The 17,064-nt window shown below is 39.9% G+C and overlaps 4 protein-coding genes across 5 annotated transcripts; 2 read left to right on the top strand and 2 right to left on the bottom strand.

The window, feature by feature from the left end:
- The first annotated feature begins 3,161 nt into the window (after positions 1-3,161).
- Positions 3,162-5,626, top strand: si:ch211-215c18.3 (uncharacterized). Of its 2 annotated transcripts, none has more exons than XM_062433497.1 (4): positions 3,162-3,242; positions 3,585-3,737; positions 4,555-4,902; positions 4,990-5,626. In XM_062433497.1, the coding sequence occupies exons 2-4, from the start codon at positions 3,662-3,664 to the stop codon at positions 5,094-5,096; spliced, it is 531 nt and encodes a 176-aa protein (XP_062289481.1). In that variant the 5' UTR covers positions 3,162-3,242; positions 3,585-3,661; the 3' UTR covers positions 5,097-5,626. The 2 variants fall into 2 exon arrangements, with proteins under 2 accessions (XP_062289481.1, XP_062289482.1); XM_062433498.1 differs by having other exon boundaries at positions 3,195-3,242; positions 3,610-3,737.
- Positions 5,627-5,918: 292 nt separating this feature from the next.
- On the top strand, positions 5,919-8,691 carry si:dkeyp-69c1.9 (uncharacterized). Its single transcript, XM_062433496.1, has 4 exons — positions 5,919-6,474; positions 7,072-7,167; positions 7,842-8,100; positions 8,183-8,691. Exons 1-4 carry the CDS (start codon positions 6,336-6,338, stop codon positions 8,301-8,303), a joined length of 615 nt encoding a protein of 204 aa, XP_062289480.1. The 5' UTR covers positions 5,919-6,335; the 3' UTR covers positions 8,304-8,691.
- Positions 8,692-10,182: 1,491 nt separating this feature from the next.
- Positions 10,183-11,861, bottom strand: snrnp35 (small nuclear ribonucleoprotein 35 (U11/U12)). Its single transcript, XM_062433558.1, has one exon. It carries the CDS (start codon positions 11,735-11,737, stop codon positions 11,024-11,026), a length of 714 nt encoding a protein of 237 aa, XP_062289542.1. The 5' UTR covers positions 11,738-11,861; the 3' UTR covers positions 10,183-11,023.
- A 1,071-nt stretch (positions 11,862-12,932) lies between these two features.
- Positions 12,933-16,465, bottom strand: bud13 (BUD13 homolog). The gene is made up of 10 exons (XM_062433228.1): positions 16,321-16,465; positions 16,091-16,178; positions 15,393-15,477; positions 14,975-15,301; positions 14,522-14,754; positions 14,330-14,438; positions 13,999-14,137; positions 13,693-13,874; positions 13,494-13,575; positions 12,933-13,320 (listed from the first exon to the last, which is right to left on the bottom strand). Exons 1-10 carry the CDS (start codon positions 16,458-16,460, stop codon positions 13,227-13,229), a joined length of 1,479 nt encoding a protein of 492 aa, XP_062289212.1. The 5' UTR covers positions 16,461-16,465; the 3' UTR covers positions 12,933-13,226.
- Between the last annotated feature and the right edge of the window lie 599 nt (positions 16,466-17,064).

Genomic DNA, 17,064 nt, shown 5'->3' with positions numbered 1-17,064 from the left:
TATTGCAGTTTGAAACCCAGCCCTACTGACTCTAAGCAGTATATCATGTATGTAGCTGAGCAGAGTCCGAGATCAGATTCTCAGTAGTCTTTAGTACTGAATAAAGTAGAATAATAAATATAGATGAAGTGTGACATAATGTTTATTCATAAAGGCTGAGGCTTTGTAAACTTATCTAATAGTTGCATATGTTGCCTTAAAAACATTAAGAACAACTGGATTTCATTTAGTTTGATACACTGAAGCTAGACTCTGTATCCACTGTATCCTCTTTGCACTGCTCATCCATTTTGTCAAGGTCCTTCCTGGACGGTTGCTGAACTACTGCCATACTGAAGCAGTCTCCAAGGACACTGACAAAAGTGTTGCAGAGGTGTGAAGAGGACGCAAATCACAGCAAAGAGTGAAAGCAGAGAGGGTAACTGCTGCTTTACGCTGTATTTTCTTTGATATATTAACCTGACATGCTGCTGCAATTTTGTCTCCTCTCTTTTGACTTTGAAAAGCAGAGAAAGCAGGTGTAGTGATCCTTGCCAAAAATATTCATTAGAGATTCTGTGGCTGTGATCCCTGCTGCTCCTCTGCTGGATGCTGCTGCTGAAACACTGCAGATGAAACACAGAGCCATCACCAATTCTTCAATAATGGCCACTATACTCTGAGGGCTATAGCCTACTACTAACCTTTATACTATCAAACTGCACCAAACGCTTTTTTTTTTAAGTCTCTACCCACTAAAGCTCTGGATTCTGAACATTTACTTAAGGTAACAATTTTAACCAGTTTATTTTTTAGTATGCCCCCCCCTCATGAAATGATGATGTTACTCTGCCTGATGTGTTCATCTGTCTTTTGGAGTGATTTGAATCTCACCTGCTGTGCCATAACATGTATGCCTGTTCTGAGGCTGCTTTTGGCCCAGATAATGGAAACTACCTGACAGTTGCCAAAGGAGCTATAAATAAGTGGACACCCTTAATGCATCTTTAATTAATAATGTGCAAAAATATTTAATATTTAATATTTTCAACATATAAGACTCAGTTTGAGCAATAAATGTAATGTAGGAATTATTAATTGTTATGCATTATTGATTTCTAATGGTAAAAAGCATAAATGCACTTTGGTGAACATTGTTCTGTTGACTGTTTGTAGTCAGAGTTCACCATCTGCAAATATCATTGAGAATCTGATGGTTTGAAGTTCAGACCACAGGCTGTACGGTCCATTTAGGTGAGCAATAATTGATCCTAACACATTACATTGGGTGTTTGTTTGCATTATTATATGAGCATATTAGCTCAGGTAAAAGTTGCATAACACAAGCAGAATACCGGTAGCCCATACTGTGACACATTTACAGTATCCAGTTAGGCCTTTAGTTTAACTTGTAGTACAACATACAACACACAGCAGAATCTTGGATCTGCAGCTCCAGTCTTTAAAGTAAACCTACCCTTTTAAAAAACAGCTGATGTGAGTTAGGGACCGTCAATAAATTACTGCTCAAAAGAGTTTTACTTTTTTTTTTTTTTTACTATTCCATTCATACCTGATTGACGCAAATTCCTTCAAGCACCACATTAGGCATACCTTTTAAGGCTGGATATTATTGTTTTGTCCACTTTTTATGGACAATGTAATGCAATTTTTCAATAACTGTCATGTCATATGATCCTATGAGAGCTACTAATATTTGATAAACCAAACTAATATTTTGAAGGCTAATCTAAAAACAGATTGATCAACCTATGCTAATGAATTCATTAATAATTATTTTGCAACTTTCTATTGTTGGAGTGATTAAACACCTGTTTACTTCTCTTATCTCAGTATCTGTGTTTCTGTTTAACTGAGATGTATTTAACTTTGCTGAAATACATTCATTATAGTCAGCCCAGTCAATTTTTATTTTATGTTTCCATTATATGAGGAAAACATTTACATAATTCAAAATATGTTTTTTGAAGCCATGTGCGGTTTGAATGTCCTTTTTGAATGATCCTTTTCTTGGCAAGACACGTCAATCTATCCTGCAGTGCACTGTGGCCAGCATGCAGTGGTGTAGCTCCTAGGTGCAAAATTCAGTGCCCAAAATTGCTATTTTCCATGCTACACATAATACAGCCTCTATGCTTGACTCAAACTGTTAACTCAAAGTCCTTCAGAATTAATGTTTCCCATTACGCAACGCCCAACACCCACTGATCAAAAAGTTAGGCTAGCAGCGCAAACAAATATAGAAAGCCTAGCAGATCAAAAATACAGGATTAAAGCCACAAATATACTCCTGAGCAGCTGCATACCCAGACAGCTGGAGACACCAAAGATGCATAGAATATCTATTTTGCTTTCCGCTTGGAGGAAGTGTTCTACACATGTGCAATGGATTGGCAATGGATTTGAAGGTACGCAGATGTCTGCACAGAGTACACCCATTGATGACAAAAATGATGTCCCATGGACCCCAGCAGACCCACAAGTACTTGTGGAAGTGGAAGGTGTAATTTCAGTTTACAATGCGGGGCCAATCTTATCGCTTGAGTGCTACGCCAAGAAAATAAGTTGGGAAAGTTGAAGATCACAAGACGACCACATCACCTACACCTTTCTTCTGCGCTAGATATCATGAAAACATAAATCGCTGGTTTTGTCATCATTCATGGTGGTGCTTCCAGTTTTTGTCCTGTAGAGGGAGCTGCACTGAGATATGACAGCTACCCAGAAACAAGTATCTGGACGGGAAGAGTGGTAGCAATGAAAGAGCAAAATTATTGAATTCTTGTTATTGAAAACAAAAATACATCATGTTTACCTACGTTCCACCAACAAAGACCAAATTTCCAGTTTACCAACTTTATAATGTCAGAGCTCCAATATGTTACGACCCCTCATCAAGACTGCATCCCATATGAGGAGTTTCTGGTTGTCCGTAATGGTCATGAAATCTTAGAGCAGTTACTCCATTTGTTAGAATACAGATGGAAAGAAAGTGGAAGTAAACCAAGAGATTCCTTCTCAAATTTCAATGCTGCTGGATCCCTGCTTGGGGATCAGCGCATTGAAGACATGGTCTGTTTTTTTCCTAACAGCCTATGTGTGTGCGTGTGAGTGCAGACATACAGTTGAGAGCAATAACTGAGTCCCCAGCAGTCATCAGTCAGCGCTGCACTGCTGATGCTGCGGATGCTGCTCTGCTTACCGGGACACAGACACAGCTCGGGATAGGGAGCAACTACCAGGTAGGACTGGCTGTCTCATCTGCAGGGTAGAAAATAAGGCTCAGATGTGTCATTATAGAAAATCTAACATTTCCAGATTGGTCTTGTGTCTGTCAGAGACATATGTCTGCATGGCTGTACAGCTCTCTAGTAAGGACAAGATGAGTCGGCAGTTTGCTGCAGTGCAAAGTCACTGCATAGGCGTAGCCTCATCTGCAGCTCATTCAGGCCTGCTATTATTGTGCTATAGTGGATATAAATATATATATGATACAGTTTGTGCTTTATGCGAGTTTACTGTTTCCCCTTATGTTACAAACATCCTGTGTTTTTCTGCTTGTGTTTTTCTGCTATCTGTGGTAGCCTGGTTCTGTTTCAACTTTCACAGGTCATCCTGTCCTGTGAAGGTTATTGATCTGATCGGACAGATACCAATTGCCATGGGGCCTCACCTGTTCGCCACAGCCTGCCTTCTGTTTGGAAGGATAATAATAACGCACCAAACTGAAAGTCACAGTATGTGCAATTATTTTTTCATTCACTCATCATTTAAGATTGGCATATTACCGTTAAAAATACTGGCTGTCATTTAAAGGTTGATGTAGCCAAACAGAAAGTTAGATGAGGCACATCCATCTGTTTCATGTGGAATTTATAGAAGATCAGTGTAGATGATTGTATCAAAGAGGTGGATTGTTGCACAGAAGAAATAGAAAATGCATGGGTTGCAATAAAAATGTAAAGAGGCCAGGTCCAGATTATTTAATCCTCCAAAACAACCCAAAATCCAATAATACTGCAGCATTGTGTCATTACCCAATTTCACCACAGAGATCAGTAAAGTTTCATGAGGATTATGTAATCCTCAAGAGCTGAGTGGGTGATGGGGAGGGGATAGTATCCGGTGTGACTTTCATCAGCCTCTTGGACTTTTTCCAAATTCATTCTCTTATCATATTAAATCACAGTGGATGTGATAAAGGTGTTTTATTTATACCTTTTAACATTTGAAATGAAAACAAATATCTGCAAAGACCTGAAATAATTACATAGCCGATATAAAACACAAAGTATCTTTGTGTATCGAGTCATGATCCACATTCAGCATGACAGAACTTGAGCCTTTTTATGCAAAACATAAGAAAGTTTAAGGAAAAGCTGCCAAAGGTGTATCTGCAGTATTGTTATTGTGTTGCTTTGGCTTTATGTTTTACAGCATTCATTTCACCATCAAAAAAATACTACAAACAAATGCTAGATGCTAAGTATTGTGGAACATGTTGTGTTTTCTGACTGTAACTTCTTGGTATTTTATTGGTTGTGTCTCTTATAGTGAACTGGCTGTACACACTGCTGTTCCCTCCACAAGGCCCTCAGATGTTTCCTTGTCTAACTTACCTGGAGCGAAACGTCAGGGTGGATTGTGAGTTCCCACCCACGTACGAGATCCCAGGCCCCTACTGTGAGTATCGACAGGACAGCCGGCTGGTTGGCAGCACCTACCCCAATGTCTACATCTATGTGTCCACTGAGGACCGCAGGAGGAGCAACGTCAGCCTGGTCACTCCCACTATCTGCCGCCTCACCTGGGCCCCAATGGCTGAAGAGAAGCCTTACACGTACACCTGCAGGGTTTACCAAGGCACCGAATGGAAGGAGAACAGCATGGCCGTGCATCACAGTGAGTAGACTCTACTTCAAATTCTGATTTGGTTCCTTCAAACATCACTAGAAACAACATCTAAACTTGCGTTCTGTTCCTTTACAGGGCTTCTTCCAATCTGCTCTGCAATAAGCGTGATGTTCAAATCTGCGCCATGGCTTTTGTCACTGGTGATGTCACTCCCTGTAGCTGTGGGGCTTCTGAGTCCCTGAACTGTCCCTTTCACAGGGTAACAACTCACTGGACGTTTTTTGAACATGGTTTGTGACTCACTCGGGTTTGATGGCTGGTGGTTGACCCAACACAAGATGATTTTTAGTCATAAGTAATCATAATTTCATGGGGCATTAAAACCCCTCTGAATAAATGACACTGAAAAAAATCTATTCCAAGGCCTTAGGACAGGAAGGAAACCATGATATTAAAAGACAGTGAAAACAAATGCAACAGTGAACAGTGCTGATTTTCTGTTATGATAGCTAGTGTAATACAGCTGATTCAAGACATTTTTTTTGTCTGTTGTTGTGATCGGGGTCCTGTCTGGGACCTGTCTGGATTCAAACAATCATTTAGTTTTTTAAAGAAAATCAGATCCTTATAGATTTATATTGCTTCTTATTGCTGTTCTGAACACAAATGTGTTTGCTTACAGTAGTGGAAATAATCACAACACATAGATCTGGTGCTCTTGCAACATACAGCTACAGTATATGTAAAAATGTGGAGAGCCCTTTGATTGGATTTACTGTGCTACAGATTCATTAAAGAGTTCAACTGTTGCAGCTTTCTGTCTGTCACTTCACTCCTTTATTTTAATTTGGATTATACTATAGTCTCACCAGTTTGTTAAACTATACTGTGACACTGACAAGTACTCTGAATATTATGACTTTTGAACAATACTGTGCATCTTACTGGTGTCACTAATCCAAGACATGACATTTTTAGACGCGTTACCGTGGAAACGAGGCTCAGCTCAGTTCCTCTGGTTTGCTGAGTAGAGCAATGTTGATCTTTATTCCCCAGTTAAATCAGCCCTGCTTTAAAAACCCTTCATACTGGACTATGTTCACCCTTTAAACTTGTGTGTCGGAGCAGCCACTGCAAAGTTTCAGCTCTATGTTGTTGGCCGAGCTGCTTCATTGTCCCACTTAGTTACTACTGTATCTGTCACTCACTGGAGAAGAATGAAACACCATGACTACTGAAGTAAACAAGCTTAAAGTAGCTCTGTGTATAGCCTGACACACATACACACAGTCCAGAGAAATGCAGACAGTATAGAGTTTGTACCACATCTTGTGTTTATATCTTCCACATGTAAGGTAAGCAGTACATTAAATAACTTCCCTCAGAGCTGTTTATAGGCTGATATGTTGTGATATTCTCTGCCGTGGTCATTTTTTACAGTATTTGTTGCACCAGACACCACAGATTCAGAGCTGCTGGTGATGCCAGTGAACCCACAGCACAGCCAGGAACCAACAGAGACAATGTTCATTGAAAATGTCATCCTACGACAACCCCGCCACAACCATGGATTCTTTCAGCGTGCTCGGCCCTACAGGGGGGAACCACCAACAGTGGCAGGTAAAAGTTTGCTTCTTGTCTGTCCCAGCATCGGATACAGTCAGATAATTCATTATTAACTTTAATGAACCCAGATTATGTTGTTTTCATTATGTATTAATTCATATATTGTATTCCGGGTGGTAAAAGTGCTCTTTGTAGTGTTTTCAAATAAATGTAGTTTACTGAATTTATTTGACTGAGAAAAAAGAACAAAAAATTGGAGTAAATAGAAGATTAAATAGATAGGTCTATACTCTAAGAATAAGTATAAAAACATCCAAAATGATATCTAGTGTTTTACCTCATTCTCAAAACAATTTGTAGTTTTATCACAGTTACTGTTTCAATGTGAATGATCGATTGAAATCTCATTAAAGTTATTCTTGCTGTTTATACTCTTGATTATTTTCTAAGTAATCGGGCCTAAATGAGCCATGACTAACGAAACCGGTTGACATGATTGAAGTGAAGATAACCTGCAGATTGGAAGTATTTTAGTAAGCTTTTATATGTTTTACTGGAAGTACTCTGAAGCAGAACTTGAAAACATTTCCTGTAATAAGGCACTTTTAAAACCCAGCTTTTACCCTTTGTATTATGTCCTGACTCCCCCAGGGTTTCTCCTCTACCCAGACACTCCTGCCAAGATGGAGACCACATCGCGTGAAGCTTTCTGCTTCAGACCGATCACACAGCCACACAGAAGCAAAGGTTGGCACTCTTATCTCAACCTAGAGAGGAAAATGATGGTATCACCTTTAAGATCAGTTGTGTGATACATTAGAGGACATATAATTGTGTCTGTGCTGAAATTGAGCATGCCAGGCAGTGTATTTTTTTTTGCGTGGGTGTGTGTGTGTGTGTGTGTGTGTGTGTGCGCGCGCCTGTGTGTGTAGTTATATGTTTGTTTAGGGGATGTTTGGGCTCAGATAACTAAAGTGATTTATTAGTTCTTTGTTTCATTTAAAGGTTTATTCAGTAAATATTGTTACTTCACTGTCATTATAGTGAAATGATAACAATCCAGCAATTAACAGGAAAAATCCCTATACGGATAAATGTAAAATTGCCTGATATAGTAGGTCACTGTCGACTTCATTTCCAGAAAACAAATCTGGATTCATGAATTGCTAAACATTGTCAGCAAGGTAGTGTGTGTATGACCTGTTAAGGGTGTAAATTTTAGTCTTAACGTAATTATACGTCTAAAATTGCTTTTAAGTAAAAGTAGGTAAAAATGAAAGAAATTTAGACTGAATAATAGAAACATCTAAAAGGTATCATGACAACTTTGACCCCATAGACAGAAACTTGTGGTATTTCATGTGATATTGAATACATGTGAGTGAAATGAAACACTCACCAAGGTTATAATTACCATTCAGGAGAACATGTGGCCCTGAACTCACAGCAGGAGTTCCTTCGTTCTCAACCCACATCCTTGAGACAAACAGGAAGGGGAAACAGCAGCAAGGACAGGGAACCGGGGAAAGACATGCAAGAAGGTGACCTTGATCAGATACAAGACACAACAGAGTTGCAGTCTCAATATCAGAAGGATTTCCCTCCACCCTCCTCCTGCCGCAGGAGGCGAACACCTGCCCTCCCACAGCCGGATAACATCGGCATCAACCCTGCCTTCAGGTGAGAGCCGGTTTGTCAATATCACACAGTGAATTATCGTATAGAGAACAGTTCATCAGTGTCTGTGCATGTTGGCTCACAGGATCGAGTTCAGGACGGTCCAAAGAGAGACTTACCCTGGATGGCCCATCTTGAATCCCAGGTGTGCTGCCAGGCTGAGAGTGGCCTCGTCTGGAAACCCAAACACGACTTCTGAGAGATAAAGTCTGTAAAAGAGCTTTTCAAAGTGGGAGGTGGGCCTCCCTAGGGAAGCTCCAACCAGTTTCAGGGGAGGCTCAGTAATAAAAGAGAAAAAATATTACATTAGTTATTAAAAGAACATCACATAGAATAGCCAAATATGTGGGATTGGGTTGAAGAGACAGTTCAGAGATAAAGTCGTTTTGGGGAATTTTACTGTATTTCCCAGTTTCTCAGAAAATAACAAATGCCTTAGGACAGAATTTTTTATGTATTATATGTAGTCTGAAGTAACAGTAAATATTAGGCTATATTGGCTCAATTGTTGAATGTCTATGAGATCAAATAATATAACCATGATCCCATAGGCACCCAGGAACTGAGCGAAACTAAGCAAGTAATCTAAAGGGGATAGGGGGTTGAATGTGTGTGTGTGTGTGTGTGTGTGGGGGGGGGGGCTGTTTCTAAACTTTGTGTTAGGGGAGGCCCACAGTCACAGACTTCGAAAACCCCTGATCTATACCAAATATGCTGTAGATAAGAGACTAGCTCACATGTGTACATCCCAGCAATTAGTGTTTGAATTCAACTTGTATTGTGTCATCAAGCTCTGACGATTTATTTCATTATACACGACTGAATGTTAATCCATTAGATTTGCCCACTGTAACAAACATTTGTTCTTAGTTTATCATTTATGTGTCTTCCAGACTGTCAATCCCAGTTTATTTCTTCTAAGACCAGAACGGCTGTGTGATGATGTCATGTTCATATAATAGAGTGTACAGTCATAAACCAGTTTAAATGATTTAATAAACCAGTTTATGTTATTGTGTCTGTGTGTGTGTGTGTGTGTGTGTGTGTGTGTGTATGTGTGTGTGTGTGTGTGTAAACGTAACTGGAGAGAAATGTAAGTTTTAGAGGATTTTGGGCACAAATTAAGTTTTTAAGTGTACTCACAGTCTGTAGCTGCATTTGTTTACTTTATTACATCAGTATTATTAAGAAATGTGTTCTCTTCAGCACAAGCTCTTTTCACAGTTTTAGTTTCCTCTCGGGTATCAACAGATGAGTTTCCCAGCAGCAGGTCTGTCGGATGAGCTCATGGATTGGTGATGTGTACACACAGCTGTCTGTACAGCACCTGGAGTCACTGGATAAGACTTTATGAACTAATGCTAACAACCAGACCTTTAACCACTCATATTGATGAATTCAGACATACTTTGCTGACAGCTTGAGAGAAACAAATCCACCCTGTGACTCATGACTGAAACATGATCTGCTTCAATTGGCAGGACCAGGGATCAAACAGCTAAGATGAGATTTCAGCTCCACATTATAAGAGCCACAATTATGTGCAATTCGCATAATATAAGATAAAGTCTTCAATCAGACCGTGTATTTTAAGACACTGACTTCCTGAAAAGTCTGAATACCACGTAAGAGGATTTCTGATTTTACAATAACTGATTAGAGCAGGATTAAAACAAGGAGCAACATTTAGATTTCAAGTGAGTGATTAAAAGTTAAAAGTTGTAAAAATTAGCAAACAACAAAATGTGCAGGTATTTTTTAAAATTAATTAATTAAAAAAATCAAACTGTTTAATTTTGTAAGAAGCCAAATAATAAATTCTCAAGCTTATTTGGACATTTTTACAAAAGTATCTTTATATTTTGTGTAAGCTGTAAATTCTACATGAAGTGTAAAAATAGCTTGTGGATGAACACCACATAAAACAAGTTTTAATTGATATTCCTGACAATGGAGGGTAAAGAAGTTAATTTATCTTCAATCTCTTTTGTAATCATGAGACTGTAACAATGAAACTTTAAAAATGATGACAACAACATCGTGTTCAAATGATTTTGGTTTATTTGGCCCTGTTCTTGTTACAAAGGCAATGTTGCACAACCCAAGTATGAAACTCAGAAAATCTCCCTCAGGAAACACAGTACAGTATGACTAAGGGACTAAATTATTAAACATCCTGCCTTAGGTAACCTTTCCCACTGTTATATGCTTCACATTTAGACACTTGAGAGTTTCTTACAGCGAAGAGATAGACTGAATTGTTAACAGTGGATCAAATTCAATAAGATTTAATCATATTTTATAGGTGTATAAAAGTAAATACATTTCATCCATTTAGCTTCACATTCTTCTTTTAAAGGTTGAAGAACATCAATATAAAAATGTGTAGAAAGTATATGATGCTCTGATGACTTTATGCAACAGAAGTCAGATTTCCCTGAGGAACACTAGATGGCAGCTGACTCCACCATCAAACCTGAACAGGTATCATAACATAACTGAAACAAGTCCTGTTTAACCACATAGTCCTGTTTGATCTGTTCAAAGACAGGTCTATTAAACACAAACACCAGTGGCCTCATCAGTAACAGTTTCCTTCTCTGCCCACTGGGAGGCAGACAGCTGGAGCATGAGTCACATTTGTCCAGTCCTGGTACCCATACCTGGGCTCTGGGTGCGATCGGCTATCAGTGTTTTACTAATAAGCTGTAAGTCTGAGAGTGCGGAAGATATTGGGATCATTGTTTTATGTGTATGGCAACAATCAGGCTCGACTTAAACATAGTCTTATTAACTTTGTAAAACAAAATTAAAATAATGGTACGGGATAGCAGATCGGCTCATTGTCACCGATACCCAATCTATTTGAGTCAGTATCTGTCACAGACTTCATTGATCCGGGTGAGAAAAGGTGGATATATGGGCTTCACCTCCTGTCCCGGTGCCTGCTCCTGTCTCCGTAACTGCGGTCCTCCCTCTCTCTGCCTCTGTCCCGGTCATCCCTCCTGCTTCTACTCCCCCACTCCGCGTCTCGGTCTCGGTTGTCCCTGTCTCTCCCTCCCGACCTGTCCCATCCTCTCCCTCCTCCTCCTCCACCATCACCACCGGCTCGATCCTGCTCCGGGCCGACCCCCCCGAGGTTAATGGGCTTTCTGAAGGGCCTGTCCCTGCCACCAAACCGCAGCTGTCCGGACTCTTTCTTCCCTCCCAGCCCGCCACCAAGCCGCCTGGGCACCCATCCTTTGAGGGTTCTCTCCAGCTCAAAATCCACAAACACTTCGTGCTGCTCCACCACCAGCTTGTTGGCATCCCGGCGGGCCCGGACCACAGCCCGCTCCTCCTTGTACTCAATGTGGGCATACCCTTTGGAGAAGCCCGTCACGATGTCCCGGACCAGCCGGAGCCGCTGGATGTCTCCGTACTTGGAGAACACCTGGTGCAGCTTGTCCTCGGTTGTTTGGGGGTTTAATCGGGACACATATAGGGTTAGCAGAGGGTCTCCGACAACCCCTTTATTGGGCTTGTATCGGGCCCCCATAGCCCTCCACACAGCGCGGTCATGTGGCTCCAGGTCGGTACCGTCGATGCTGCCGGCTTTCAGCGGGTCGTAAACCTTCGCTATCGGGCTCCAGTCCGCCATTTTAACCCAGACTTAAGTTACAAAGCTCCCCGACTGAATAACACCAGTTTCAGAGTTTCACAGACTGTTGTTTCTCTACTTTCTTCTATTATTTCTTACCAGAATCCGTCTGTTTCCTTTTCAAATGTCCCCAAAACAAACGCGTCAATAAAAACACTCCGGACTGAAACACGTTTTTTGTTCCGTTTGAACAGTTCCTACTTACTCACTGATACCAGCAGCCTCAAGAGCTCCTCAGCTTTGTGTAAATATGAACTCATACGTCCATTATATACAGTCTGTGTTGACAAGTATCTGGGCTTAAAGTAACAAATGAAAAACACACTAAGACTTTAAACTCAATTTTCTATGCTATACATTTATCATAGACATTGATAAAACCCTGATCTCTCTGTACAAGCACTCTCACTGTTTTGTGTATCTGAAAACATATTGGCTTTAAATACAATTCAAATACAAAGCAGAAGGGAAAAAGTCTTCCAAATTAATTACAAAAAATATTTGAATTAGTATCATTAGAATATATTTTTTATTAAAGAATCCCAGCTCTAGGTCCATTAACTAGCTTTTCCCACAGCTTTCAACCAAAATACTTAAACTTTATCAGCAGATGGTGTTTGCTCAGCTGTTGATATGCGAGTTATGATCTCATCCATACCACTTTTAGGACTTCTTGAACGGCTGAAAGCAAAGCATCAAAGTTCATTCTTGACCTCAGAAATAATAGGTTGACAAATCAATCGCCACTCAAGGTCTACTTATGATATAAACTTAGGTTTAAATATTTCCCTTGTCCAATCATCTTTGTCCGTTTACAGCAGCACCGCATTTCATGATGTGTAGGGCCAATAGATCCTCTTTCCAGCAGACATTTAGAGTTATAATAGAAGGAAACCACAGGTGTAATTAATATGATGGCTCAGTTTTATTGAGATCTGTCTATTCAAGCTAACTCACTTGAAGCACCTAAAGGAAATCTGCCAATGTTAATGACATTTGAGAAATTTCTGCTTTATCAAGCCCGCTCCCCTGAAAATGTTTATAATGGATTCTGAAAGAAACTAAAAAATGTTTTTATTATAATGTGAGTGAATGTCAACTCTATTATACTTTCATGGAAAGTTGAAATTGTTCTGCTGTATGTGTGAAATGACCACATTGCATGACACTTTACAAAAACAAATTATTTAATAAAACTGTAAAAAAAAACTACATCTGTCTCAGCTCCACACTGAATCAATAATTACAAAATCATACAGATGCTGTCACCTCATGATGATCATATGTACAGTTATGTTTGTAGTTAATCAGTTTGCTTTAATCCGGTATATTCTTTTACAGTATGAAACTGCTTTACAATCCAGAGCATTATCTATTTCAAAACTTCAGGTGTGTTGAGTAGATGTGTCTAATCTGCAGTACGGATTTATTGAGGATGGGCGGTCTCGCTCCACAGTTCTGCTCCTGATTAATCAGTTTCCATTCATCACTACATGTCCTCCACGCTCCATTTATAAGCTGCCTCCTGGACAGCTTTTTTATCTGCCATCCGCATGTAGCGCTTCTTTTCAAAACCGTTTGACCTGTGAGACAGAGCAAAAGAAACTCTGTTAATTCAGCCGTAACGCTCCTCAGTTCACAATTATTATACAACTAATTGTGCCATATGAGAGGTGGGAGAACAGTGAGACGTAAGGATCTGCATAAATTAAAATGACAGAGGGTCATATTGATCTCATGTCATCACACAGCTTACCTGTCAACTCCATCCCAGCGGTAGCCTGGTTGAAGATTGAAACGGTTTGGAGGGGGTGCAGGACCTTTATACCGAGGTTTGTCTGCAAAACGAAAGTAAAATGTTACAGAAGTTTATTTAACTATATAGCGTAGATGGTAAACAACCATTTTGCATCAGTCAACGCATGGAATAAGTACATATATTCAATATTTAACACCTTGAGTCTTAGGATTGCGATCCTTTTTCCGTCTGAGCATGGCTGCCATCGGATCTCCCTCTCTTTCCTGCTCTCTCAACATGCGGTCAAGATCTTCATCGTCATGGTGACGCGCCAGCGGCTTCTGGGCTTCATGCACTGCATCCTCAAGTTTCTGCTGCTGCATCTGGCCCTGGGCCAATCTATAAACACATTTTGACTTTGATCAGAAAAAAAAGTAGGCGCATAACACATTTCAGTGCTTTATGTGTACACAACCGTACTCTGTAGCCTTCTGCAGCATGAGAAGACATTATACATACTCACCCTCTACCCCACTTAGCGTATTTCTCGTCCTTTGCTGCTTTTTCTCCAGCTTTCTTCTTTTGTTCTTCTCTCTCTGTATCCAAATCCCTCCTCTTACCGCTCTTGTCTCGGAACACAGTCTGAGCATTGCGGGATTCATCTAGTGACAGCAGGGAAATGGGTATAAAATGTAATCTCATGGAGACTGCATTAATTAACTTAATTAAGAACTCATCAGGATTATGACCAACAAAATCTACCATTAGGTATATATGAGTCAAGTGATACAAGATGGAAAATCTTGTGAGCTCTGACATAAGAAAATAAATAAAAATAAAAAAGCTGAGCCAACCTTCCAGTGGCTGGTTGTGTCTTTCTCTGCGTCGGTTCTCCTCCTGCTCTTTCCTTAGAACATCTACAGAAACCAGACCTGCTTTCCCACCAGAAAGCATCCTCGGACCCTGAAAAGAAAAAAAAGACTGAGTAATCCCAATCAACAGGACACAGGTTTCATGTTAATCTTCAGATAACATCAGTTGTTCACCTGTGACTGGCCAGGCCTACGAGGTGGTGACAGATCTTCATCAGAGACCTTCCCTTTCTGTGGCCGCTTTCTGGGTGGAGACTGGTCAGAGTCAGAAGCTTCTCTCTTTTGTGTTTTTTTTCGTGGGGGTGACTGGTCAGAGTCTGAATCGTGTCTGTTCTGAGACCTAGGATCAGGTGAACGTTTCTGACTTGATAAAGATGAGCTGGGTTTTCTCCTGGCGGGTGATGAATCTGGCAAAGAAATTATTTGTTATTTAGTGAATCGTTTAAATAAATGAACTGAACACTGAAACAAAAAATTATTTTCTCTTATTAAAAAAAAGTCCACCAAATTGGATGTTTATACTGATATCGGAGGGTTTTCTCATTATCATGACTTTATTTTTAACCTTTAGTTATGTTGTTCATCCCGAAAGAGATCTGGACTTAGAAATTATTTATCACCACTCACCTTTACTCTGCACTTTCCTCGATTTCCCTGAATGTTGCCTTGGAGGTGACTTGTCTGGAGAGTCATGGCGACCTCTTCTAGGAGGCGATATGTCCGGGGAGTCATGGCGACCTCTTCTAGGAGGCGATATGTCCGGGGAGTCATGGCGACCTTTTCTAGGAGGGGATATGTCTGGTGAGTCATGGCGGGTCTTTCTGACAGGAGAATCATCTCTTCTTCTCTTTGATGAAAGCTCTGGTGAATCATGGTGACTCCTGCTTGATGCCTCAGGCTCCAGATATTGATCCCCTCTTTCATTTTCCTCCTCTGAGTCGTTCTTTTCATCATCTATTAAGAGAGGAGACTCAAAGTGAATACATTTAGTTTCACACACAGACACACATTCTCTCTACTTCTTTCAAATACTGCGCTCCATTACCTCCGATCACTTTCCACCTGTTACTGGTTCTGAAAGTCTCCAGCTGTTTCACTTCATCTGGTCGATCGTCAATCACCTCCGCTATCTTTGTAGACGAAAAGAAGACAGAGTTTCAAGACAGGGTTAGGTGATATTACAATACATTTGATATGGTAGTCTCTCTGGTTGTATAAAGCATTATAAGTAGAACTTCAATTAATGATTATCCTCATTAATTTATCTGATTTGTCCCAAATCATTGTGTCCCAAAGCCCAAGATGCTGTCCTTAAATATCTTGTGGACAACAGTCCACAACCCAAAGATATTCAAGTCACATTTTAAGAGCTGGGAATTTGGATTACCTTCTTTATTTTCTGTCATTTTATAAACTTCACCATGAATTGAGAATGAAAACAGTCTATGTTTGCAGGCCTAATCAAAAATATATATCGATATCAAATTACATAAACTGTTATAAAAAGTTAGTTGTTCCTCTAAAACGACACTCATATCTATGCACTTTCTTTGCAATTTTTGAAATGATGGCTCTTTCATCCAGATTGCAATAAAGCCATAAAACGCATTTCGAGTTTTTTTTGTTGCAAACCATTTAACACCCCCCACAAATACCAGGCAATAATGAAAGAAATTCCATTAAATGACGCTTATAAATCATGAATGAATCAGGCGAGCTAATGAAAGTTAGCCACGTCCTTACCACTGGAGCTTCATCGTCCTCCTCTTCAACCTCCTTCTCCTCTTTGACCATCTGTTTCCAGTCTATGTCATCATCTACTATTTTAAGCCTTAGATTAGAGAAGTAAAAGAGTGTCAGGTGCAAACATTTATCTCACAAAATAAACACTTTAATGCAGCGAGCAGCAAACAGCTAACAGCTACTCGGCTAGTTTACGGCTCGACCAAATTAAAACATCTCAATCTACTCACCCTTTCCCAGGAGCCTTAGGCCGCTTCTTTTTAAGCTTCCCCTTTGATTTCTTAGCATCTTCATCAGCGGATAGATATCGCTTTAGGTACTCAGCTTTAGATAACTCCGGTCCTTTACTGCTACCAAACGAGGCGGCCATGAGTGTATGTTATCGGAAACTACGAGTGCCGCCGAGGGTCAACAACGCTAATTTCAGCTAACCCGATCTGATTGCTGCAGACAACCGATTAATGGATGGGTTCACATAGGGTCCAAGTCTGTCTGAACGCAACAGTCACATAATACTAATACTATAATAATACTAATAATAATAATAATAATACTACTACTACTACTAATAATAATAATAATAATAATAATAATAATAATACATTAATTTAATATTGTTTTTCAACCTGTATATATTCAGTGAAATTTCACAGAGGGGAGCTTCTCTTTTGTAGAAAGAGTGAGAGTCAAGTGTCTGTGCAGGACTAAGATGCACAACCATTATGAAACAGAGCAGAAGAAAGGCAAAAAGAGGGAATTTTATGTTGAAAAGGCTGCAAATGTGACAGATATTCACTTGACATGACTAATTTAGACTGCTGAAGCCTCATATAAGCTAGATCAACTTTTAAATACATTTTTACACAAAATGACTGTATGGACACACTGTGGATTTGGGCCTCCACCACTTTTTGAACACATTTGAAGGGGATCTTTTAATAGTCAGACTGTGAACAGGAGGAATGATTACAGCG

Source organism: Scomber scombrus, chromosome 14 (assembly GCF_963691925.1).
Source record: "Scomber scombrus chromosome 14, fScoSco1.1, whole genome shotgun sequence".
Taxonomy (NCBI): Eukaryota; Metazoa; Chordata; class Actinopteri; order Scombriformes; family Scombridae; genus Scomber; species Scomber scombrus.
Note: the sequence above shows the minus strand (reverse complement) of the source record. Positions and strands in the feature narration are given on the sequence as shown.

Coding starts and splice junctions, on each gene's coding strand:
- si:ch211-215c18.3 (XM_062433497.1), top strand. CDS start 3,662: ATGGGGCCTCACCTGTTCGCCACAGCCTGCCTTCTGTTTGGAAGGATA. Junction 3,738..4,554: donor GCACCAAACTGAAAGTCACA/GTATGTGCAATT, acceptor TGTCTCTTATAG/TGAACTGGCTGTACACACTG. Junction 4,903..4,989: donor CAGCATGGCCGTGCATCACA/GTGAGTAGACTC, acceptor GTTCCTTTACAG/GGCTTCTTCCAATCTGCTCT.
- si:dkeyp-69c1.9 (XM_062433496.1), top strand. CDS start 6,336: ATGCCAGTGAACCCACAGCACAGCCAGGAACCAACAGAGACAATGTTC. Junction 6,475..7,071: donor GGAACCACCAACAGTGGCAG/GTAAAAGTTTGC, acceptor TGACTCCCCCAG/GGTTTCTCCTCTACCCAGAC. Junction 8,101..8,182: donor GGCATCAACCCTGCCTTCAG/GTGAGAGCCGGT, acceptor GTTGGCTCACAG/GATCGAGTTCAGGACGGTCC.
- snrnp35 (XM_062433558.1), bottom strand. CDS start 11,737: ATGGCGGACTGGAGCCCGATAGCGAAGGTTTACGACCCGCTGAAAGCC.
- bud13 (XM_062433228.1), bottom strand. CDS start 16,460: ATGGCCGCCTCGTTTGGTAGCAGTAAAGGACCGGAGTTATCTAAAGCT. Junction 14,755..14,974: donor GAGGAAAGTGCAGAGTAAAG/GTGAGTGGTGAT, acceptor TTTCTTTGCCAG/ATTCATCACCCGCCAGGAGA. Junction 14,439..14,521: donor GTAGGCCTGGCCAGTCACAG/GTGAACAACTGA, acceptor TTTTCTTTTCAG/GGTCCGAGGATGCTTTCTGG.